At 49.4% G+C, this 26139-nt stretch overlaps 1 protein-coding gene across 1 annotated transcript in view; it reads right to left on the bottom strand.

The window, feature by feature from the left end:
• LOC140347008 (bile salt-activated lipase-like) overlaps nt 1–12917 on the bottom strand; it is a 25095-nt gene extending 12178 nt beyond the window's left edge. Inside the window, exons 1-4 of the mRNA XM_072433314.1 lie at nt 12836–12917; nt 10222–10369; nt 6014–6133; nt 3284–3481 (exon numbers count right to left, since the gene is read on the bottom strand). Coding sequence (XP_072289415.1) covers nt 3284–3481; nt 6014–6133; nt 10222–10369; nt 12836–12895 — 526 coding nt within the window. The 5' untranslated portion in view covers nt 12896–12917. The remainder of the gene's footprint in view (nt 1–3283; nt 3482–6013; nt 6134–10221; nt 10370–12835) is intronic.
• Between the last annotated feature and the right edge of the window lie 13222 nt (nt 12918–26139).

Below are 26139 nucleotides of genomic sequence, written 5' to 3'. Positions count from 1 at the left end.
TCTAAACCAGGTCTAAACCAGGTCTAAACTAGGTCTAAACCAGGTCTAAACCAGGACTAAACCAGGACTAAACCAGGACTAAACCAGGTCTAAACCAGGTCTAAACCAGGACTAAACCAGGACTAAACCAGGACTAAACCAGGACTAAACCTTGGTAAACCATGAGATGGGAAAGGAGCAGCTGCAGTTTTGGTCTGAGTCAAACTGAAGTGAATATTTTTGTTGATTTGGAAAATGTTCTGTTTATTTTGAGTAAAAAAGCTGTTGCACATCTGCGTTCAGCTCCAGCTTTATCTGTCCTGAGATAATCCACCGCCGAGCATCATGGGAAACCAGCAGCCGGCTTTAGACCTCCGAAGACCTGCGAAACCAGGACTAAACTGGAACTAAACCAGGTCTAAACCAGGTCTAAACCAGGACTAAACCAGGACTAAACCAGGACTAAACCAGGTCTAAACCAGGACTAAACCAGGACTAAACCAGGACTAAACTGGGACTAAACCAGGACTAAACTGGAACTAAACCAGGTCTAAACCAGGACTAAACTAGGTCTAAACCAGGACTAAACCAGGACTAAACCAGGACTAAACTAGGTCTAAACCAGGACTAAACCAGGACTAAACTAGGTCTAAACCAGGTCTAAACCAGGACTAAACCAGGACTAAACCAGGACTAAACCAGGTCTAAACCAGGACTAAACTAGGTCTAAACCAGGACTAAACCAGGACTAAACCAGGACTAAACCAGGTCTAAACCAGGACTAAACCAGGACTAAACCAGGACTAAACTGGGACTAAACCAGGTCTAAACCAGGTCTAAACCAGGACTAAACCAGGACTAAACCAGGACTAAACTGGGACTAAACCAGGACTAAACTGGAACTAAACCAGGTCTAAACCAGGACTAAACTAGGTCTAAACCAGGACTAAACCAGGACTAAACTAGGTCTAAACCAGGACTAAACCAGGACTAAACTAGGTCTAAACCAGGTCTAAACCAGGACTAAACCAGGACTAAACCAGGACTAAACCAGGTCTAAACCAGGACTAAACCAGAACTAAACCAGGACTAAACTGGGACTAAACCAGGTCTAAACCAGGACTAAACTAGGTCTAAACCAGGACTAAACCAGGACTAAACCAGGACTAAACCAGGACTAAACCAGGACTAAACTAGGTCTAAACCAGGACTAAACCAGGACTAAACCAGGACTAAACCAGGTCTAAACCAGGTCTAAACCAGGACTAAACCAGGACTAAACCAGGTCTAAAACAGGACTAAACCAGGTCTAAACCAGGACTAAACTAGGTCTAAACCAGGACTAAACCAGGACTAAACCGGGACTAAACCAGGTCTAAACCAGGACTAAACCAGGACTAAACCAGGTCTAAACCAGGACTAAACCAGGTCTAAACCAGGTCTAAACCAGGACTAAACCAGGTCTAAACCAGGACTAAACCAGGACTAAACCAGGTCTAAACCAGGACTAAACCAGGTCTAAACCAGGACTAAACTAGGTCTAAACCAGGACTAAACCAGGACTAAACCAGGACTAAACTGGGACTAAACCAGGTCTAAACCAGGACTAAACTAGGTCTAAACCAGGACTAAACCAGGACTAAACTGGGACTAAACCAGGTCTAAACCAGGACTAAACTAGGTCTAAACAAGGACTAAACTAGGTCTAAACCAGGACTAAACCAGGTCTAAACCAGGACTAAACCAGGTCTAAACCAGGACTAAACCAGGACTAAACCAGGTCTAAACCAGGACTAAACCAGGTCTAAACCAGGACTAAACTAGGTCTAAACCAGGACTAAACCAGGACTAAACCAGGACTAAACTGGGACTAAACCAGGTCTAAACCAGGACTAAACTAGGTCTAAACCAGGACTAAACCAGGACTAAACCAGGACTAAACTGGGACTAAACCAGGTCTAAACCAGGACTAAACTAGGTCTAAACAAGGACTAAACTAGGTCTAAACCAGGACTAAACCAGGACTAAACCAGGACTAAACCAGGTCTAAACCAGGACTAAACTAGGTCTAAACCAGGTCTAAACCAGGACTAAACTAGGTCTAAACCAGGACTAAACCAGGACTAAACCAGGTCTAAACCAGGACTAAACCAGGTCTAAACCAGGACTAAACTAGGTCTAAACCAGGACTAAACCAGGTCTAAACCAGGACTAAACCAGGTCTAAACCAGGACTAAACTAGGTCTAAACCAGGACTAAACCAGGACTAAACTGGGACTAAACCAGGTCTAAACCAGGACTAAACTAGGTCTAAACCAGGACTAAACCAGGACTAAACTGGGACTAAACCAGGTCTAAACCAGGACTAAACTAGGTCTAAACAAGGACTAAACTAGGTCTAAACCAGGACTAAACCAGGTCTAAACCAGGACTAAACCAGGTCTAAACTAGATCTAAACCAGGACTAAACCAGGTCTAAACCAGGACTAAACCAGGACTAAACCAGGACTAAACCAGGTCTAAACCAGGTCTAAACCAGGACTAAACTAGGTCTAAACCAGGACTAAACCAGGACTAAACCAGGTCTAAACCAGGACTAAACTAGGTCTAAACCAGGACTAAACCAGGACTAAACCAGGACTAAACCAGGACTAAACCAGGACTAAACCAGGTCTAAACCAGGTCTAAACCAGGACTAAACTAGGTCTAAACCAGGACTAAACCAGGACTAAACCAGGTCTAAACCAGGACTAAACTAGGTCTAAACCAGGACTAAACCAGGACTACCCTTGACTCCTGCACATTTAGTACTTGGCATTTTATGTGTAGAAACGGCCACAGTTTGGGACGTCCTCGTGTGCTTCTGTCAGACTCTTTAAGGCCTGATCTTTATGTCTCTGTGGGAGGAGCGTGTCTCTGTGGGAGGAGCATGTCTATGTGGGAGGAGCATGTCTATGTGGGAGGAGCATGTCTATGTGGGAGGAGCATGTCTATGTGGGAGGAGCATGTCTATGTGGGAGGAGCATGTCTCTGTGGGAGGAGCATGTCTCTGTGGGAGGAGCATGTCTCTGTGGGAGGGCATCTGTGGTAAACATTTATCACAGTTTTAGTTTGTGAAGAAATGTTTAATAATGGTTTAAAATGGCAGGAAGTAGAGCTGAATCCCTCTGTGATGTCATCAACGTGCGACGTGCCGTTGAAAACACAGACACTTTACACTTTTCTGACGCTTTAAAGCGGGAGTGTCAAACATGAGGCCCGCGGGCCACATCCGGCCCCCCAGACGCTTGAATCCCGGTCCTACCTGGAACCCGGTGGTCGCCGCTGCTGAGGAACCCGAGCGTTCCCACTCTGTAGTTGACGGTGACGACGATGACGTTTCCTCGGTCGGCGAGCTCCACGCCATCGTACAGAGACTGTCCCAGGACCTCCACGTCATTAGAGGCGCCAAGCAGGAACGCACCCCCAAAGAGGTACACCATCACGGGCAGGTTCTGAGAGACTGAGGAGGACCAGGACCAGGACCAGGACCAGGTCAGGACCAGGACCAGGACCAGGACCAGGACCAGGACCAGGACCAGGACCAGGTCAGGACCAGGACCAGGTCAGGACCAGGACCAGGACAGGACCAGGACCAGGTCAGGACCAGGACCAGGTCAGGACCAAGGGGTCAAAAATGTGTTTCCCAGGACTAAAGCAGGACTAAAGCAGGACTAAAGCAAGACTAAAGCAAGTCTAAAGCGGGACTAAAGCAGGTCTAAAGCGGGACTAAAGCAGGACTAAAGCTGGACTAAAGCAGGACTAAAGCAAGTCTAAAGCAGGACTAAAGCAGGACTAAAGCAAGTCTAAAGCGGGACTAAAGCAAGTCTAAAGCGGGACTAAAGCGGGACTAAAGCAGGACTAAAGCAGGATTAAAGCAGGTCTAAAGCAGGACTAAAGCGGGTCTAAACGGGACTAAAGCAGGTCTAAAGCAGGTCTAGAGCAGGTCTAAAGCAGGTCTAAAGCAGGACTAAAGCAGGTCTAAAGCAGGACTAAAGCAGGACTAAAGCAGGTCTAAAGCAGGACTAAAGCAGGACTAAAGCAGGTCTAAAGCAGGACTAAAGCAGGTCTAAAGCAGGACTAAAGCAGGACTAAAGCAGGTCTAAAACAGGTCTAAAGCAGGACTAAAGCAGGACTAAAGCAGGACTAAAGCAGGTCTAAAGCAGGACTAAAGCAGGACAAAAGCAGGACTAAAGCAGGTCTAAAGCAGGTCTAAAGCAGGACTAAAGCAGGACTAAAGCAGGTCTAAAGCAGGACTAAAGCTGGACTAAAGCGGGTCTAAAGCGGGACTAAAGCAGGTCTAAAGCAGGACTAAAGCAGGACTAAAGCGGGTCCAAAGCGGGACTAAAGCAGGTCTAAAGCAGGACTAAAGCAGGACTAAAGCAGGACTAAAGCAGGTCTAAAGCAGGTCTAGAGCAGGTCTAAAGCAGGTCTAAAGCAGGACTAAAGCAGGTCTAAAGCAGGACTAAAGCAGGACTAAAGCAGGACTAAAGCAGGTCTAAAGCAGGACTAAAGCAGGACTAAAGCAGGTCTAAAGCAGGACTAAAGCAGGACTAAAGCAGGTCTAAAGCAGGACTAAAGCAGGACAAAAGCAGGACTAAAGCAGGTCTAAAGCAGGACTAAAGCAGGTCTAAAGCAGGACTAAAGCAGGACTAAAGCAGGTCTAAAACAGGACTAAAGCAGGTCTAAAGCAGGACTAAAGCAGGACTAAAGCAGGACTAAAGCAGGTCTAAAGCAGGACTAAAGCAGGACTAAAGCAAGTCTAAAGCAGGACTAAAGCAGGACTAAAGCAAGTCTAAAGCAGGACTAAAGCAGGACTAAAGCAGGTCTAAAGCAGGACTAAAGCAGGACTAAAGCAAGTCTAAAGCAGGTCTAAAGCAGGACTAAAGCAGGACTAAAGCAGGACTAAAGCAGGTCTAAAGCAGGACTAAAGCAGGACTAAAGCAGGACTAAAGCAAGTCTAAAGCGGGACTAAAGCAGGACTAAAGCAAGTCTAAAGCGGGACTAAAGCAAGTCTAAAGCGGGACTAAAGCGGGACTAAAGCAGGACTAAAGCAGGACTAAAGCAAGTCTAAAGCAGGACTAAAGCAGGACTAAAGCAGGACTAAAGCAAGTCTAAAGCGGGACTAAAGCAGGACTAAAGCAAGTCTAAAGCGGGACTAAAGCAAGTCTAAAGCGGGACTAAAGCGGGACTAAAGCAGGAGTAAAGCAGGACTAAAGCAGGTCTAAAGCAGGACTAAAGCAGGACTAAATCAGGTCTAAAGCAGGACTAAAGCAGGTCTAAAGCAGGTCTAAAGTAGGTCTAAAGCAGGACTAAAGCAGGTCTAAAGCAGGACTAAAGCAGGACTAAAGCAGGACTAATGCAGGTCTAAAGCAGGTCTAAAGCAGGTCTAAAGCAGGACTAAAGCAGGTCTAAAGCAGGACTAAAGCAGGACTAAAGCAGGTCTAAAACAGGTCTAAAGCAGGACTAAAGCAGGACTAAAGCAGGACTAAAGCAGGTCTAAAGCAGGACTAAAGCAGGACTAAAGCAGGTCTAAAGCAGGACTAAAGCGGGTCTAAAGCGGGACTAAAGCAGGTCTAAAGCAGGTCTAAAGCAGGACTAAAGCAGGACTAAAGCAGGACTAAAGCAGGACTAAAGCAGGTCTAAAGCAGGTCTAAAGCAGGACTAAAGCAGGACTAAAGCAGGACTAAAGCAGGACTAAAGCAGGTCTAAAGCAGGTCTAAAGCAGGACTAAAGCAGGACTAAAGCAGGACTAAAGCAGGACTAAACCAGGTCTAAAGCAGGACTAAAGCAGGTCTAAAGCAGGTCTAAAGCAGGACTAATGCAGGACTAAAGCAGGTCTAAAGCAGGTCTAAAGCAGGACTAAAGCAGGACTAAAGCAGGACTAAAGCAGGACTAAAGCAGGACTAAAGCAGGTCTAAAGCAGGACTAAAGCAGGACTAAAGCAGGACTAAAGCTGGACTAAAGCTGGACTAAAGCAGGCGTGTGGTCTCACGTTTGGATCCTTGTGGGACAAAGACGTTGAGGTAAAGACAGTCCTCGGAGCCTTGGGTCTTGGTCTGGAGCAGGTTCACCTGGAGACATCGCTCCTTGTACTTCGTGGCCTTCAGAACACCTGACGACCCAAACCAGACTCAATCACATCTTATTTGTAACTTGTACAAAGTGCAATTCAAAGTGCTTCACAATGTTAAAAAAGCCGGTCTGAAGCCGGTCTGAAGTCGGTCTGAAGACGGTCTGAAGTCGGTCTGAAGCCGGTCTGAAGCCGGTCTGAAGCCGGTCTGAAGTCGGTCTGAAGTCGGTCTGAAGTCGGTCTGTAGTCGGTCTGAAGACGGTCTGAAGTCGGTCTGAAGTCGGTCTGAAGTCGGTCTGAAGCCGGTCTGAAGCCGGTCTGAAGCCGGTCTGAAGCCGGTCTGAAGTCGGTCTGAAGTCGGTCTGAAGTCGGTCTGAAGACGGTCTGAAGTCGGTCTGAAGGCGGTCTGAAGCCGGTCTGAAGTCGGTCTGAAGTCGGTCTGAAGTCGGTCTGAAGACGGTCTGAAGTCGGTCTGAAGTCGGTCTGAAGCCGGTCTGAAGCCGGTCTGAAGCCGGTCTGAAGCCGGTCTGAAGTCGGTCTGAAGCCGGTCTGAAGCCGGTCTGAAGTCGGTCTGAAGTCGGTCTGAAGTCGGTCTGAAGCCGGTCTGAAGCCGGTCTGAAGCCGGTCTGAAGTCGGTCTGAAGTCGGTCTGAAGCCGGTCTGAAGCCGGTCTGAAGCCGGTCTGAAGCCGGTCTGAAGCCGGTCTGAAGCCGGTCTGAAGCCGGTCTGAAGTCGGTCTGAAGTCGGTCTGAAGACGGTCTGAAGTCGGTCTGAAGTCGGTCTGAAGCCGGTCTGAAGCCGGTCTGAAGCCGGTCTGAAGCCGGTCTGAAGTCGGTCTGAAGTCGGTCTGAAGACGGTCTGAAGTCGGTCTGAAGTCGGTCTGAAGTCGGTCTGAAGCCGGTCTGAAGCCGGTCTGAAGCCGGTCTGAAGCCGGTCTGAAGTCGGTCTGAAGTCGGTCTGAAGTCGGTCTGAAGTCGGTCGGAAGACGGTCTGAAGTCGGTCTGAAGGCGGTCTGAAGCCGGTCTGAAGTCGGTCTGAAGTCGGTCTGAAGTCGGTCTGAAGTCGGTCTGAAGTCGGTCTGAAGCCGGTCTGAAGCCGGTCTGAAGCCGGTCTGAAGCCGGTCTGAAGTCGGTCTGAAGTCGGTCTGAAGTCGGTCTGAAGACGGTCTGAAGTCGGTCTGAAGGCGGTCTGAAGCCGGTCTGAAGTCGGTCTGAAGTCGGTCTGAAGCCGGTCTGAAGCCGGTCTGAAGCCGGTCTGAAGTCGGTCTGAAGTCGGTCTGAAGTCGGTCTGAAGTCGGTCTGAAGACGGTCTGAAGCCGGTCTGAAGTCGGTCTGAAGTCGGTCTGAAGTCGGTCTGAAGCCGGTCTGAAGTCGGTCTGAAGTCGGTCTGAAGTCGGTCTGTAGTCGGTCTGAAGACGGTCTGAAGTCGGTCTGAAGTCGGTCTGAAGTCGGTCTGAAGCCGGTCTGAAGCCGGTCTGAAGCCGGTCTGAAGCCGGTCTGAAGTCGGTCTGAAGTCGGTCTGAAGTCGGTCTGAAGTCGGTCTGAAGACGGTCTGAAGTCGGTCTGAAGGCGGTCTGAAGCCGGTCTGAAGCCGGTCTGAAGTCGGTCTGAAGTCGGTCTGAAGTCGGTCTGAAGACGGTCTGAAGTCGGTCTGAAGTCGGTCTGAAGCCGGTCTGAAGCCGGTCTGAAGCCGGTCTGAAGCCGGTCTGAAGTCGGTCTGAAGTCGGTCTGAAGACGGTCTGAAGTCGGTCTGAAGTCGGTCTGAAGTCGGTCTGAAGCCGGTCTGAAGCCGGTCTGAAGCCGGTCTGAAGCCGGTCTGAAGTCGGTCTGAAGTCGGTCTGAAGTCGGTCTGAAGTCGGTCTGAAGTCGGTCGGAAGACGGTCTGAAGTCGGTCTGAAGTCGGTCTGAAGCCGGTCTGAAGTCGGTCTGAAGTCGGTCTGAAGCCGGTCAGAAGTCGGTCTGAAGTCGGTCTGAAGTCGGTCTGAAGTCGGTTTGAAGCCGGTCTAAAGTCGGTCTGAAGTCGGTCTGAAGTCGGTCTGAAGACGGTCTGAAGTCGGTCTGAAGGCGGTCTAAAGCCGGTCTGAAGCCGGTCTGAAGTCGGTCTGAAGTCGGTCTGAAGTCGGTCTGAAGTCGGTCTGAAGTCGGTCTAAAGTCGGTCTGAAGTCGGTCTGAAGCCGGTCTGAAGTCGGTCTGAAGTCGGTCTAAAGTCGGTCTGAAGTCGGTCTGAAGCCGGTCTGAAGTCGGTCTGAAGTCGGTCTGAAGTCGGTCTGAAGTCGGTCTGAAGTCGGTCTGAAGCCGGTCTGAAGCCGGTCTGAAGCCGGTCTGAAGCCGGTCTGAAGTCGGTCTGAAGTCGGTCTGAAGACGGTCTGAAGTCGGTCTGAAGTCGGTCTGAAGTCGGTCTGAAGCCGGTCTGAAGCCGGTCTGAAGCCGGTCTGAAGCCGGTCTGAAGTCGGTCTGAAGTCGGTCTGAAGTCGGTCGGAAGACGGTCTGAAGTCGGTCTGAAGGCGGTCTGAAGCCGGTCTGAAGTCGGTCTGAAGTCGGTCTGAAGTCGGTCTGAAGTCGGTCTGAAGCCGGTCTGAAGCCGGTCTGAAGCCGGTCTGAAGCCGGTCTGAAGCCGGTCTGAAGTCGGTCTGAAGTCGGTCTGAAGTCGGTCTGAAGACGGTCTGAAGTCGGTCTGAAGGCGGTCTGAAGCCGGTCTGAAGCCGGTCTGAAGTCGGTCTGAAGTCGGTCTGAAGTCGGTCTGAAGTCGGTCTGAAGCCGGTCTGAAGCCGGTCTGAAGCCGGTCTGAAGTCGGTCTGAAGCCGGTCTGAAGCCGGTCTGAAGTCGGTCTGAAGTCGGTCTGAAGTCGGTCTGAAGTCGGTCTGAAGTCGGTCTGAAGTCGGTCTGAAGTCGGTCTGAAGTCGGTCTGAAGTCGGTCTGAAGTCGGTCTGAAGTCGGTCTGAAGTCGGTCTGAAGTCGGTCTGAAGTCGGTCTGAAGCCGGTCTGAAGCCGGTCTGAAGCCGGTCTGAAGTCGGTCTGAAGTCGGTCTGAAGCCGGTCTGAAGCCGGTCTGAAGTCGGTCTGAAGTCGGTCTGAAGTCGGTCTGAAGACGGTCTGAAGTCGGTCTGAAGTCGGTCTGAAGTCGGTCTGAAGCCGGTCTGAAGCCGGTCTGAAGTCGGTCTGAAGTCGGTCTGAAGTCGGTCTGAAGCCGGTCTGAAGTCGGTCTGAAGTCGGTCTGAAGTCGGTCTGAAGTCGGTCTGAAGTCGGTCTGAAGCCGGTCTGAAGCCGGTCTGAAGTCGGTCTGAAGCCGGTCTGAAGCCGGTCTGAAGCCGGTCTGAAGTCGGTCTGAAGTCGGTCTGAAGTCGGTCTGAAGCCGGTCAGAAGTCGGTCTGAAGTCGGTCTGAAGTCGGTCTGAAGTCGGTTTGAAGCCGGTCTAAAGTCGGTCTGAAGTCGGTCTGAAGTCGGTCTGAAGACGGTCTGAAGTCGGTCTGAAGGCGGTCTAAAGCCGGTCTGAAGCCGGTCTGAAGTCGGTCTGAAGTCGGTCTGAAGTCGGTCTGAAGTCGGTCTGAAGTCGGTCTAAAGTCGGTCTGAAGTCGGTCTGAAGTCGGTTTGAAGCCGGTCTGAAGCCGGTCTGAAGTCGGTCTGAAGTCGGTCTGAAGTCGGTCTGAAGTCGGTCTGAAGCCGGTCTGAAGTCGGTCTGAAGTCAGTCTGAAGTCGGTCTGAAGTCGGTCTGAAGTCGGTCTGAAGTCGGTCTGAAGTCGGTCTGAAGTCGGTCTGAAGTCGGTCTGAAGTCGGTCTGAAGTCGGTCTGAAGTCGGTCTGAAGTCGGTCTGAAGTCAGTCTGAAGTCAGTCTGAAGTCGGTCTGAAGTCAGTCTGAAGTCGGTCTGAAGTCGGTCTGAAGTCGGTCTGAAGTCGGTCTGAAGTCGGTCTGAAGTCAGTCTGAAGTCGGTCTGAAGTCGGTCTGAAGTCGGTCTGAAGTCAGTCTGAAGTCGGTCTGAAGTCGGTCTGAAGTCAGTCTGAAGTCGGTCTGAAGTCGGTCTGAAGTCGGTCTGAAGTCAGTCTGAAGTCGGTCTGAAGTCGGTCTGAAGTCGGTCTGAAGTCGGTCTGAAGTCGGTCTGAAGTCGGTCTGAAGTCGGTCTAAAGCCGCTCAGTACCGGTCCATCCTGGGTGTGGTTGGGGTTTTTCCCATCTCTTGGGGACGTCAGCGAATGGGATTCCTTTGAAGACGTCGACGCCGCTGAAGAGCCCAGTGCTGTGTCTTTTTCCCTCTACGGCGCCACCTTCTGTCTGCACCACGCCCAGCTGCAAACACACACACACAACAGCTGCAAACACACACAACAGCTGAAAACACACACACAACAGCTGAAAACACACACACACAACAGCTGAAAACACACACACAACAGCTGCAAACACACACACACAACAGCTGAAAACACACACACACAACAGCTGAAAACACACACACAACAGCTGCAAACACACACACAACAGCTGAAAACACACACACACACACACCAGCTGCAAACACACACAACAGGTGAAAACACACACACAACAGCGGAAAACACACACACACAACAGCTGAAAACACACACACAACAGCTGCAAACACACACACAACAGCTGAAAACACACACACACACACACCAGCTGCAAACACACACAACAGGTGAAAACACACACACAACAGCTGAAAACACACACACACAACAGCTGAAAACACACACACACACAACAGCTGAAAACACACACACACAACAGCTGCAAACACACACACAACAGGTGAAAACACACACACAACAGCTGAAAACACACACACAACAGCTGCAAACACACACACAACAGCTGCAAACACACACACACAACAGCTGAAAACACACACACACAACAGCTGAAAACACACACACAACAGCTGCAAACACACACACAACAGCTGAAAACACACACACACACACCAGCTGCAAACACACACAACAGGTGAAAACACACACACAACAGCTGAAAACACACACACACAACAGCTGAAAACACACACACACAACAGCTGAAAACACACACACACAACAGCTGCAAACACACACAACAGCTGAAAACACACACACAACAGGTGAAAACACACACACAACAGCTGCAAACACACACACACACCAGCTGCAAACACACACAACAGCTGCAAACACACACACACAACAGCTGAAAACACACACAACAGCTGCAAACACACACAACAGCTGAAAACACACACACACACAACAGCTGCAAACACACACAACAGCTGCAAACACACACACCAGCTGCAAACACACACAACAGCTGAAAACACACACACACAACAGCTGCAAACACACACAACTGCAAACACACACACACAACAGCTGAAAACACACACACACAACAGCTGAAAACACACACACACAACAGGTGAAAACACACACACACAACAGGTGAAAACACACACACACAACAGGTGAAAACACACACACACACAACAGCTGAAAACACACACACACACAACAGCTGAAAACACACACACACAACAGGTGAAAACACACACACACACAACAGCTGAAAACACACACACACAACAGCTGAAAACACACACACACAACAGCTGAAAACACACACACAACAGCTGAAAACACACACACACAACAGCTGCAAACACACACACACAACAGCTGCAAACACACACACACAACAGCTGCAAACACACACACACAACAGCTGCAAACACACACACACAACAGCTGAAAACACACACACACAACAGCTGCAAACACACACACACAACAGCTGCAAACACACACACACAACAGCTGCAAACACACACACACAACAGCTGAAAACACACACACACAACAGGTGAAAACACACACAACAGGTGAAAACACACACAACAGCTGCACACACACACACACAACAGCTGAAAACACACACACACAACAGGTGAAAACACACACAACAGCTGCAAACACACATACACAACAGCTGCAAACACACACAACTGCAAACACACACACACAACAGCTGAAAACACACACACACAACAGCTGAAAACACACACACACAACAGGTGAAAACACACACACACAACAGGTGAAAACACACACACACACAACAGCTGAAAACACACACACAACAGCTGAAAACACACACACACAAAAGGTGAAAACACACACACACACACACAACAGCTGAAAACACACACACACAACAGCTGAAAACACACACACACAACAGCTGAAAACACACACACAACAGCTGAAAACACACACACACAACAGCTGCAAACACACACACACAACAGCTGCAAACACACACACACAACAGCTGCAAACACACACACACAACAGCTGCAAACACACACACACAACAGGTGAAAACACACACAACAGGTGAAAACACACACAACAGCTGCACACACACACACACAACAGCTGAAAACACACACACACAACAGGTGAAAACACACACAACAGCTGCAAACACACACACACAACAGTTGAAAACACACACAACTGCAAACACACACACACAACAGCTGAAAACACACACACACAACAGCTGAAAACACACACACACAACAGCTGCAAACACACACAACAGGTGAAAACACACAAACGCGACTGGTGTGAGTTATGGTGTGAGTTTTGGTGTGAGTTACGGTGTGAGTTTTGGTGTGAGTTACGGTGTGAGTTTTGGTGTGAGTTACGGTGTGAGTTACGGTGTGAGTTTTGGTGTGAGTTACGGTGTGAGTTGTACCGTTGCGGCCGACAGCAGATCCACGGTGACGAGCAGAAGAATCGCAGCCAGAGCCTCCATCTTTCTCCTGACGTGAACAAAAACCACGAGACGGAGAGAAGCAGAGTCGCAGTCGCAGCCGGCGAGCTTATATCCTCTTATCTGAACACGCCGAGCGCCACAGGGGGCGCTACAGAGGCCTTTATTGGCGCCAAGGTCCAACAGCCAAGGTCACTGGTCGAGGCTCTGCGGGGAGAGTAGCCCGAATGTGTACTCAAGAGGAACGTCACTTTAAAATGAATGACAATCAAGTAAAAGTACTAATAATTAGTCAAGTTAGATTAGTTAGATTAGTCAATTTTACAGACAGATTCATGGTTGTGCCATGGGCTCGCCCGTCTCTCCCATAGTGGCCAACCTGTACATGGAGCACTTTGAGAAGAAGGCACTGTCCTCATTCTCAGGCATAGCCCCAAAACTGTGGCTTCGCTATGTCGATGATACTTTTGTAACAATCAAGAAACAAGAGCTGGAAACCTTCTCTGATCACATCAATGCTGTGGACCCACATATCAGGTTTACAAGAGAAGACGCTAAGGAGAATCGCTTGGCCTTTCTTGATTGTTCCACGATCAGAGGAGAGGACGGGAAACTCCAAATAGAAGTATATAGGAAACCTACACACACGGACCAGTATCTGCTCTTTGGTTCCAACCACCCACTACAGCACAAGCTGGGGGTGATCAGAACCTTACAACACAGAGCTCAAGGTGTGCCCACCAGCTCAGAGGGCAAGAAGAAAGAGGAAAAACATGTCCGAAATGCCCTCTCAGCCTGTGGTTACCCCGCTTGGGCTCTCAACAGAGTGAAGAGAACCAAGAAGCAGGACAAAAGGGAAACTGAACAGAGAAGGAAGGGTGTTTCTATCCCTTATGTGTCTGGCCTGTCGGAAAAACTGCAGAGATTTTTTAGACAACACGAAGTCCCTGTTTATTTTAAACCAGGAAACACTTTAAGACAAAAACTGGTTCATCCTAAGGACAAGTTGCCGACTCAAAAACAGAGCAATGTAGTTTATTCGATCCAATGCAGTGAAGAAAGCTGTAAAGAACGGTACATAGGTGAGACAAAACAGCCTCTACACAAGAGGCTCTATCAGCACAGAAGAAATACTAGTTCAGGACCACAGAGTGCCGTGCATCTCCATCTTGAAGCCTCTAATCACTCGTTTGAAGACGGTGAGGTGACGGTTTTAAGCAGGAGAAAAGATGGTTTGAAAGAGGAGTCAAGGAAGCTATTTTTGTTAAAAAAGAAAAACCTTCTTTAAACAGAAACGGAGGTCTAAGGTTCAATCTTCCTGTTATTTATAATGGGTTACTGAACCCCTGGAAAGGTAGAGGACCAGGACCAGGACATTTAGATGCTAATCAGGTACTCAGGGTGGTTGAGCCAGGGTCTCACAAAGACAAAGAGGATTCTAATAGCCCATTAAAATTCTGAATAGGCTCGGTAGATACAAGGGGGAGTTTCTGTTGAAACAAACAACTCTTTCTACTTCAGGAAGGCTCCTCCCAATGGGCGGGTCTTACCACAGAACAGTATAAATATCAGAGTTCTCGATCTAAATTCTTTTATTGACAATGACTCTTGGATGAGAGTCGAAACGTCTATTTTTCTAATTGAGTCCAGATGAAACAACTGAAGCTTTTTCTACAATGGAACACGCCTGGACCAATGAGGGATTACACCCACATAGTCAAGTTAGAGTAAAAAAGTATTTGGAGAAACTACTTTTACGAGTTTGTGTCACCGGACAAACAAAAGCGTTGAAAATGGCAGATTCTGGTATTTTCAAATAATTGGCGTAAATATAACAAAAGCTGACGGTATAAGAAGAACAAGAAGTATTTTAAGTAAAAGTATAGAGTCAAATACAAACATCTTCTCAAGAAGTGTTCATGAGTCCAACGGCAGAGGGAGGTTCTGGTCCTGCCTGAGGGGAGTGGCCTCCTGCCTGAGGGGAGTGGCCTCCTGTCTGAGGGGAGTGGCCTCCTGCCTGAGGGGAGTGGCCTCCTGCCTGAGGGGAGTGGCCTCCTGCAGAGATGAAGTCTGCAGCTGATCACCTTCTCAGCAGAGGGCGCTGTAGTCTCTGTTTGTCCCTGTCTGTGGCTGCAGCGTACCACACGGTGATGGAGGAGGTGATGGAGGAGGTGATGGAGGAGGTGATGGAGGAGGTGATGGAGGAGGTGATGGAGGAGGTGATGGAGGAAGTGATGGAGGAGGTGATTGAGGAGGTGATGGAGGAGGTGATGGAGGAGGTGATGAGGAGGTGATGGAGGAGGTGATGGAGGAGGTGATGGAGGAGGTGATGAGGAGGTGATGGTCGTGCAGAACTGCACCATCATCAGCTTGTCTTTCTTCAGCTACTGCAGGAAGTACATCCTCTGCTGGACCTTCTTGATGAGGAGCTGATGGTGGTGCAGAGGAAGCGAAGGGAGTCTGAGATGGTGAGGGGGGGGGGCAGGGGGGCTGTGTCTTCTGGGCGTTGAACTCCAGGTTGTTACCGCTCCACCTCCTGTAAACAGACTCATCCCCGTCCCAGATGAGCCCTATGAGGGTGGTGCCGTCATGGCGATGAGGGTGGTGTTGTCAAGGCAATGAGGGTGGTGTCGTCAAGGCGATGAGGGTGGTGTCATAATGGCCATGAGGGTGGTGTCATAATGGCCATGAGGGTGGTGTCATCATGGCCATTAGGGTGGTGTTGTCCACAAACTTGATCAGTTTTACAGAGTCGTGGCTGGAGGTGCGGCAGTTTGTGTTCAGGGAGAAGAGCTGGGGAGAAAGTACACAGCCCTGTGGAGCTTCTGTGCTGATAGTCCCAGTGTCTGAGACATTCTTCCCCAGCCGCACACACTGCCTCAGATCCATCAGGAAGTGAGTGCTCCCCTTGCAGGTGGAGTCTGCGCTCCCCCTGCAGGTGGAGTCAGTGCTCCCCCTGCAGGTGGAGTCAGGCACGTTGAGCTGGGAGAGCTTGGAGGTGGTGTCGATCCTGGTGTAGGTTCCCGGGGAGTTCAGGTGCTGCAGGTGAAGTGGAGAGCCAGGTTGATGGTGTCGTCTACGGACCGGTTGGCTCTGTAGGTGAACTGCAGGGGTCCAGCAGGAGGTCCAGCAGGAGGTCCAGCAGGGGGTCCAGCTGAGGGTCCAGCAGGGGTTCCAGCAGAGGGACCAGCAGGAGGTCCAGCAGGGGGTCCAGCAGGGGGTCCAGAAGGGGGTCCAGAAGGGGGTCCAGCAGGGGGTCCAGCAGAGGGTCCAGCAGGGGGAAGGTGAAGGACTTGAGGTGGGGGAGGACCAGGCGATCAAATTAATGACTTCATGACAGACGTCAGTTCCACAGGTCTGTGGTCATGAAGTCCAGTGATCCGTTGCTTCTTGGGGACAGGGACAATGATGGACGACTTGAAGCTGGCTGGGACAGCGTCTTAAGGTGGCAGGAGTGACACCGACTGGTCCAGCAGCTTTTCAGGGGTTGGATTTCGGAAAGAGTCAAGTCGACTGTCGAGCGTTACTTCTCGTCTGGTGGGACAGTGTGTCATCATAAACATGGAAACGTGGAAAACACGCACAACTTTGTGGATAAAGTGAAACATCTCCAACTGGACCCAGATGACCTCATGGTTTCATATGATGTGGTGTCCCTGTTCACCTGCATCCCGACCTCTGATGCAGTAGCAGCAGTGAGGATCAGACTGCAGGAAGACACCACCCTACAGGAAAGGACCAAACTGACACCTGAACACATATGTAAACTGTTGGACATCTGTCTGAACACCACTTACTTTCAATTCCGGGGACAATTTTACAGACAGATTCATGGCTGTGCCATGGGCTCGCCCGTCTCTCCCATAGTGGCCAACCTGTACATGGAGCACTTTGAGAAGAAGGCACTGTCCTCATTCTCAGGCATAGCCCCAAAACTGTGGCTTCGCTATGTCGATGATACTTTTGTAACAATCAAGAAACAAGAGCTGGAAACCTTCTCTGATCACATCAATGCTGTGGACCCACATATCAGGTTTACAAGAGAAGACCCTAAGGAGAATCGCTTGGCCTTTCTTGATTGTTCCACGATCAGAGGAGAGGACGGGAAACTCCAAATAGAAGTATATAGGAAACCTACACACACGGACCAGTATCTGCTCTTTGGCTCCAACCACCCACTACAGCACAAGCTGGGTGTGATCAGAACCTTACAACACAGAGCTCAAGGTGTGCCCACCAGCTCAGAGGGCAAGAAGAAAGAGGAAGAACATGTCCGTAATGCCCTCTCAGCCTGTGGTTACCCCGCTTGGGCTCTCAACAGAGTGAAGAGAACCAAGAAGCAGGACAAAAGGGAAACTGAACAGAGAAGGAAGGGTGTTTCTATCCCTTATGTGTCTGGCCTGTCGGAAAAACTGCAGAGAATTTTTAGACAACACGAAGTCCCTGTTTATTTTAAACCAGGAAACACTTTAAGACAAAAACTGGTTCACCCAAAGGACAAGTTGCCGACTCAAAAACAGAGCAATGTAGTTTATTCGATCCAATGCAGTGAAGAAAGTTGTAAAGAACGGTACATAGGTGAGACGAAACAGCCTCTACACAAGAGGCTTTATCAGCACAGAAGAAATACTAGTTCAGGACCACAGAGCGCCGTGCATCTCCATCTTGAAGCCTCTAATCACTCGTTTGAAGACGGTGAGGTGAAGGTTTTAAGCAGGAGAAAAGATGGTTTGAAAGAGGAGTTAAGGAAGCTATTTTTGTTAAAAAAGAAAGACCTTCTTTAAACAGAAATGGAGGGCTAAGATTTAATCTTCCTGTTATCTATAATGGGTTACTGAACCCCTGGAAAGGTAGAGGACAGTCAGATGCTAATCAGGTACTCAGGGTGGTTGAGCCAGGGTCTCACAAAGACAAAGAGGACTCTAATAGCCCATTAAGATTCTGAATAGGCTCGGTAGATACAAGGGGGGAGTTTCTGTTGAAACGAACAACTCTTTCTACTTCAGGAAGGCTCCGCCCAATGGGCGGGTCTTACCACAGAACAGTATTAATATCGGAGTTCTCGACCTAAATTCTTTTATTGACAATGACTCTTGGATGAGAGTCGAAACGTCTACTTTTTCAAACTGAGTCCAGATGACTACAACTGAAGCTTTTTCTACTATCATAAACATGTTGAAGGTTCCTTTGGTCCAGAGGCTAATTACTCCTCTCAATCCTGGACCAAAGGAAAATATATTCATTCATTTTCTACCGATTGGTCCTGTTAGGAGTTGCGGGTGACCGGAGCCTATCCCAGTGACTTTGGGCCTTAGGCGGGGTACAGCCTGGACAGGGGCCAGCTCGTCGCAGATAGATGATATGTAAAAGACCTGGTATTGTGGCGCCGCAGCGGGCTAAGACACGGGTATTAAACAACACTCCAAATGCAAACACTTCTATTTGATCCGCACAGGCCAAACGACGACACCTGAACAGGCAAATCTGGTCAGATGGAAACGTAGAAAATGAGACGGTCGACAGAACGCCTTTTACCCCGCGCTCACCCCGCCCCCATTATCCAAACCACTGACACACACCAGATGAGCCCGCACCCTAATAACCACACCCACAGGACCACCTGACACAACACACATGAAAAATGGGTTGGCATCATAAAAATAAAATAGAATAATACAAATCTACAAGAACTAATAGTGATTGTGTCATTACACTGGACGACCCACGCATGAAGTGCCATAATATAACAAACAGAGGATAAATACAAATACACAAAATACATAGAAAAAATAAATGAATCCAGAACCATGACGACACTCGCACCATGGAAATCCCAGCGCGCTTTGAAGTTAAGGTTCTATAGTACGTCACACAGGGCTGACGTCACCGAGCGAGTCAGCTCAGGGCGCACGGGGCGACATCAGTGGACATATTAAAGCCTATAGAATGAAGCCTGAAGAATAAAGCTGTACGGTGGAAGCACCGAACGTTAAAGAAGGAGAGGAAGATGAAGAAGAGTCTCCCTGGAATAAAGCCGGTTGGTCTCTGAAACAACAACAACTATTCTAGTCACAAAGACATATCATGACCTCATGGGCTTTGTAACACCAAAGCAATGGAGGGAGTACTTTTACGGACTACGACAGAGTCTGAGGACTACGACAAAGTCTGAGGAATAAAGTCTGGCGGTAATGCAACACTTGGATGCCAACCGCCATAAAACAACAACAACAACAACAACAACAACAACAAAGTCATATCACGACCTCATGGGCTTTGTAACACCAAAGCAATGGGAGGAGTACTTTTACGGACTACGACAGAGTCTGAGGACTACGAAACGTCTGAGGAATAAAGTCTGGCGGTAATGCAACACTCGGATGCCAACCGCCATAAAACAACAACAACAACAACAACAACAACAACACTTTGTGGCTCTAAAGACTGAAGTCAGAAGAGTGATCAGAGACGCCATAAAACACTAAAGAAGTAGAACAAAAAACATATCTGCTGGAATAAAGTCTAAAGAATAAGGAATAAAGTAGGTGGCGGTAATGTAACACTTGTATACCAACCGCCATAAAACACCAAAGAAGAAGAAGAAGAAGAGTAATGGAGGTAGGGGCGTCGCTGGTCTCATGTCCTCGCCCAATCCAATAGATGCACGGCTGCCAAGCAACGACAACAATGGAAGTATCAAAGCCTAAAGAATAAAGCTGCACGGCAGAAGCACCAAACACCAAATAAGGAGAGGAAGACGGAGAAGAGTCAGCTCTGGAATAAAGCCTACCCGCTTTGATGATGTCATCAAGCAACAACAGATAATTGAACCTGGCAGACGCACCAAACAGCCACGAGACGACGGACGTGGAAGGACGGCTGGAATAAAGTTTAAGGAATAAAGTCTGGCGGTGATGTAACACTTGGATACCAACCGCCATAAAACAAGAACAAGAACAAGAGTTAAGTCTGAAAGAGTCTGAAGAATAAAGTCTGGCGGAGATGTAACACTTGGACCGCCACAAAACACCAAAGAAGAAGTTGGCTGCAAACTGCCATTAAAAGCAACACAAGGACATTAGAACTCACACAGACACCAACAGACCGTGCTGCTTGTGTGTATCTTTAACTCTTGTCTTTGTCTACAAACTTCTATTTTAGCCTTCTTTTCAAAATGAGTGAGGGTAGGACTCTAGTGATGCCACTGAACAGAGAGATGGCTGTTCAAGACGACTCACTAGGGCCAGACCAGAGTCATTTCAAGAGCCTTGACCTGCTCCAGATCTCCACTGAGCCACTCAGGCATTTTATACAAGAGCAGTTGAAGCAAGTGCTTCAGCTGCCACACTCCATTCGTGTTTTGGCTGAGATGCTTTTGCATGTCATCGAAAATCTTACCAAAGTGATTTGGGATGCCCTCTTTACAGGATGCCCTCCTCTGTCAGAGGAGGCGGTCTACAGAGCTGTACGACCTTGCTTGAAACAGAGCTTCAGGGACACTTTAGGCTTCACACACAAAGCCTTTGTCCCTCTATTCAAACTGATCAGTGCTGAAGTGTGCACTAGCATCAACTTCCTCCTGTGTTGTTCCTCAGACAAGCAGTACCTTCCAACAAAGGAACGACTCAAGCCTATGCTGCACCTCTTGAAGGCCATACTGTGCTCCAAAAATAACCAGGAACCACAGGAGCCTGGCCTGGGTGGAGAAAGATCTAGGAACCAGGATCCAGAATCTAGGAAATACAAGAACAGGAATAAACCAAGCTCCGGCAGGCATCAGGGAAACGGAGACATACTTACGGAATCTGTCACTCCACATGGAGGCCACTCTGAGGAGGAGGAGCTCCCCGTCTCCAACAAAACACAACCAACAAGAGGTGATGAGAACGTGTCCTACAGCCGGATCAACGCCACTGCACACACAATGAGTGAGCACGGAGATTCCTGCATAGAGTTCTGTTCAGTCCTGAATACAAAGAGACCACCACCAGAGAGACCACTACGAAAGAGAGCACCACCAGAGAGACCACTACCAAAGGGACCACCACCAGAGAGACCACTACGAAAGAGAGCACCACCAGAGAGACCACTACCAAAGGGACCACCACCAGAGAGACCACTACCAAAGGGACCACCACCAGAGAGACCACTACCAAAGGGACCACCACCAGAGAGACCACTACCAAAGGGACCACCACCAGAGAGACCACTACCAAAGGGACAACCACCAGAGAGACCACTACCAAAGGGACAACCACCAGAGGGACCACCACCAAAGAGACCACCACCAGAGGGACCACCACCAAAGAGACCATTACCAAAGAGATCACTAACCAAGAGACAACTACCAGAGAGACCACCACCAGAGAGACCGGACCAGAGACACCAGACTCCTTCAGGGAAGCCAGCTGACAGACAAGTCCAGGCGTTGCCTCAGAGACGCCCTCCAGCCTTACACAGAACGGTGCGTGGCCTGTACGAGGGGATTTGGGAGGAAACGCACTGGGCCGGCCTCTTGTATGAGGTGAACCGCCGTTTAATGTGCACCAAAGACATGGACAAATGCACAGAGCTGTCCAAAGAAATGCTGCAGCAGCTGGAGTCTCAGATGTCTCAGTGGAACCTTCAGGTGAAACCGGACAAACGGAACATTAAAGCCTTGGCCTGTGACGTCTACAAAGACGTGTGCCAGAGCAAAAACCACTCCTTGTTATGCACCGTCATGCAATGTGACCCCACCTACAGGAAAAAAGTCTTGAGGACCATCAAACGACAACTGGAGACGCCTCAGACGAAACGCACCCTGGGCTCTGCCCTGAGGTCTGTGTGCAGCGCCCTCTGCTGGCGGTGCTGAGCACTAGCATGTTAGTATTAGTAGAGCGGCTCTCGTTATGAATGTCGATGATGTGTGTACGATGTGTACGATGTGTACGATGTGTGTAAAAAAAAAGACAACCTTAAATGTGAAAAACTGAAGTGGGAGTCCGATAGCAAGAAGACAGAGCGAGCAAACACACTGGTTCTCCTGAAGAACTGGTTCTCCTCTTGAAGAACTGGTTGTCCTCCTGAAGAACTGGTTCTCCTCCTGAAGATCTGCTTCTCCTGAAGATCTGCTTCTCCTCTTGAAGAACTGGTTGTCCTCCTGAAGAACTGGTTCTCTTGAAGAACTGGTTCTCCTCCTGAAGAACTGGTTCTCCTCCTGAAGAACTGGTTCTCCTCCTGAAGAACTGGTTCTCCTGAAGAATTGGTACTCCTCCTGAAGAACTGGTTCTCCTCCTGAAGAACTGATTCTCCTCCTGAAGAACTGCTTCTCCTCCTGATGAACTGCTTCCCCTCCTGAAGAACTGCTTCTCCTCCTGATGAACTGGTTCTCCTCCTGAAGAACCGGTTCTCCTCCTGATGAACTGGTTCTCCTCCTGAAGAACTGGTTCTCTTCCTGAGTGGCTCTCTCTCTCCTTCATGTGGAACTCCTCCAGGTTCATACTTTTTCCCAAAGAGGTTTTGTAGTTTTTCCTGCAGAAGGAGGAGCTAAGGACAGAAGGAGGAGCTAAGGACAGAAGGAGGAGCTAAGGACAGAAGGAGGAGCTAAGGACAGAAGGAGGAGCTAAGGACAGGACCCTGGGACATTTGTCTAAGGACACTGCTGCTGTGATTTTTGGCGTGACAAAAATAATTTGATTTGAATCTAAAAAATGACCTGGTTCAGCTTCAAAGGCAAACATGACGAGGAGGCGGAGTCAGGTGAGACCCCTCCCCCCCCCGCAGAGGAGTGACCCGAGTCCTGAGTCTGGATCTGATCCGAGGGCTAAAGGTTCTGAGACTCTATTTGAGAAGTACTTTGGACAGCAACTGAACGCTGTTTCATCTCTGACAATGTTTTAAAAATCAAGACTTGATTTTTAAAACATTGTGAGATTAAAACAGTTTGTCTCTTTAAGTCTTTCTCTTCATCTTTTGTCCTGCTCAGAATCTTCTGTCTTTGATCCAGTGTTTTGTGTCTTTAAGATGAAGCTGAGATGAGTCTCACTATGTGGCTCTTTAGTCTCACTATGTGGCTCTTTAGTCTCACTATGTGGCTCTTTAGTCTCACTATGTGGCTCTTTAGTCTCACTTTGTGGCTCTTTAGTCTCACTATGTGGCTCTTTAGTCTCACTATGTGGCTCTTTAGTCTCACTGTGGCTCTTTAGTCTCACTATGTGGCTCTTTAGTCATACACGTCACTTCCTGTGCCACCAGAATGTCCCCACCCCCTTTTGAGTGAAAACACGCCCACTTCCATTGAAATGAATGATCTGAGTTTAACTTCAAATAAACATTTAAAAACCATCGAGTGCTTTTTATTGAATAAAGACAAAAGGAACGTGTGTCAGGTGTGTCAGGTGTGTGTCAGGTGTGTCAAGTGTGTGTCAGGTGTGTCAGGTGTGTGTCAGGTGTGTCAGGTGTGTGTCAGGTGTGTGTCAGGTGTGTCAGGTGTGTGTCAGGTGTGTCAGGTGTGTGTCAGGTGTGTGTCAGGTGTGTGTCAGGTGTGTCAGGTGTGTGTCAGGTGTGTCAGGTGTGTGTCAGGTGTGTCAAGTGTGTGTCAGGTGTGTCAGGTGTGTGTCAGGTGTGTCAGGTGTGTGTCAGGTGTGTGTCAGGTGTGTCAGGTGTGTGTCAGGTGTGTCAAGTGTGTGTCAGGTGTGTCAGGTGTGTGTCAGGTGTGTGTCAGGTGTGTCAGGTGTGTGTCAGGCGTGTCAGGTGTGTCAAGTGTGTGTCAGGTGTGTGTCAGGTGTGTGTCAGGTGTGTCAAGTGTGTGTCAGGTGTGTCAAGTGTGTGTCAGGTGTGTGTCAGGTGTGTCGTGTGTGTCAGGTGTGTGTCAGGTGTGTGTCAAGTGTGTGTCAGGTGTGTGTCAGGTGTGTGTCAGGTGTGTGTCAGGTGTGTGTCAAGTGTGTGTCAAGTGTGTGTCAAGTGTGTGTCAGGTGTGTGTCAGGTGTGTGTCAGGTGTGTGTCAGGTGTGTGTCAGGTGTGTCAGGTGTGTCAGGTGTGTCAGGTGTGTGTCAGGGGTGTGTCAGGGGTGTGTCAGGTGTGTGTCAGGTGTGTGTCAGGTGTGTGTCAGGTGTGTGTCAGGTGTGTGTCAGGTGTGTCAGGTGTGTGTCAGGTGTGTGTCAGGTGTGTGTCAGGTGTGTGTCAGGTGTGTCAGGTGTGTGTCAGGTGTGTGTCAGGTGTGTCAGGTGTGTCAGGTGTGTGTCAGGTGTGTGTCAGGTGTGTGTCAGGTGTGTCAGGTGTGTGTCAGGTGTGTGTCAGGTGTGTGTCATGTCAGGTGTGTGTCAGGTGTGTCAGGTGTGTCAGGTGTATTAGGTGTGTGTCAGGTGTCAGGTGTGTGTCAGGTGTGTGTCAGATGTGTCAGGTGTGTGTCATGTCAGGTGTGTGTCAGGTGTGTGTGTGTCAGGTGTGTGTCAGGTGTGTCAGGTGTGTGTCAGGTGTGTGTCAGGTGTGTGTCAGGTGTGTCAGGTGTGTGTCAGGTGTGTGTCATGTCAGGTGTGTTAGGTGTGTATCAGGTGTGTCAGGTGTGTGTCATGTCAGGTGTGTGTCAGGTGTGTGTCAGGTGTGTGTCAGGTGTGTCAGGTGTGTGTCAGGTGTGTCAGGTGTGTGTCAGGTGTGTGTCATGTCAGGTGTGTGTCAGGTGTGTGTCAGGTGTGTGTCAGGTGTGTGTCAGGTGTGTGTCAGGTGTGTGTCATGTCAGTGTCAGGTGTGTGTCAGGTGTGTGTCAGGTGTGTATCAGGTGTGTCAGGTGTGTGTCATGTCAGGTGTGTGTCAGGTGTGTGTCAGGTGTGTGTCAGGTGTGTGTCAGGTGTGTCAGGTGTGTGTCAGGTGTGTGTCAGGTGTGTGTCAGGTGTGTGTCAGGTGTGTTAGGTGCGTGTCAGGTGTGTGTCAGGTGTGTGTCAGGTGTGTGTCAGGTGTGTGTCATGTGTGTGTCAGGTGTGTCAGGTGTGTGTCATGTGTGTGTCAGGTGTGTGTCAGGTGTGTGTCAGGTGTGTGTCAGGTGTGTTAGGTGTGTGTCAGGTGTGTTAGGTGCGTGTCAGGTGTGTGTCAGGTGTGTGTCAGGTGTGTGTCAGGTGTGTGTCATGTGTGTGTCAGGTGTGTCAGGTGTGTGTCATGTGTGTGTCAGGTGTGTGTCAGGTGTGTGTCAGGTGTGTGTCAGGTGTGTGTCAGGTGTGTTAGGTGTGTGTCAGGTGTGTGTCAGGTGTGTTAGGTGTGTGTCAGGTGTGTCAGGTGTGTGTCAGGTGTGTGTCAGGTGTGTGTCAGGTGTGTTAGGTGTGTGTCAGGTGTGTCAGGTGTGTGTCATGTGTGTGTCAGGTGTGTGTCAGGTGTGTGTCAGGTGTGTCAGGTGTGTGTCAGGTGTGTCAGGTGTGTGTCATGTGTGTGTCAGGTGTGTGTCAGGTGTGTGTCAGGTGTGTGTCAGGTGTGTTAGGTGTGTGTCAGGTGTGTGTCAGGTGTGTCAGGTGTGTGTCATGTGTGTGTCATGTGTGTGTCAGGTGTGTCAGGTGTGTGTCAGGTGTGTCAGGTGTGTGTCAGGTGTGTGTCAGGTGTGTGTCATGTGTGTGTCAGGTGTGTGTCAGGTGTGTGTCAGGTGTGTCAGGTGTGTGTCAGGTGTGTCAGGTGTGTGTCAGGTGTCTGTCATGTCAGGTGTGTGTCAGGTGTGTCAGGTGTGTGTCAGGTGTGTGTCATGTCAGTGTCAGGTGTGTGTCAGGTGTGTGTCAGGTGTGTATCAGGTGTGTCAGGTGTGTGTCATGTCAGGTGTGTGTCAGGTGTGTGTCAGGTGTGTGTCAGGTGTGTGTCAGGTGTGTCAGGTGTGTGTCAGGTGTGTTAGGTGCGTGTCAGGTGTGTGTCAGGTGTGTGTCATGTGTGTGTCAGGTGTGTCAGGTGTGTGTCAGGTGTGTGTCAGGTGTGTGTCAGGTGTGTGTCAGGTGTGTGTCAGGTGTGTCAGGTGTGTGTCAGGTGTGTGTCAGGTGTGTGTCAGGTGTGTTAGGTGTGTGTCAGGTGTGTCAGGTGTGTGCCATGTGTGTGTCAGGTGTGTGTCAGGTGTGTCAGGTGTGTGTCAGGTGTGTCAGGTGTGTGTCAGGTGTGTGTCATGTGTGTGTCAGGTGTGTGTCAGGTGTGTCAGGTGTGTGTCAGGTGTGTCAGGTGTGTGTCAGGTGTGTGTCATGTGTGTGTCAGGTGTGTGTCAGGTGTGTGTCAGGTGTGTGTCAGGTGTGTTAGGTGTGTGTCAGGTGTGTGTCAGGTGTGTGTCAGGTGTGTGTCAGGTGTGT

Source organism: Eucyclogobius newberryi, unplaced genomic scaffold (assembly GCF_026437365.1).
Source record: "Eucyclogobius newberryi isolate DKJ021-1_F unplaced genomic scaffold, fEucNew1.0.hap1 SCAF_6, whole genome shotgun sequence".
Classification (NCBI taxonomy): Eukaryota; Metazoa; Chordata; class Actinopteri; order Gobiiformes; family Gobiidae; genus Eucyclogobius; species Eucyclogobius newberryi.
This window is presented reverse-complemented; position numbering and strand designations above follow the sequence as displayed.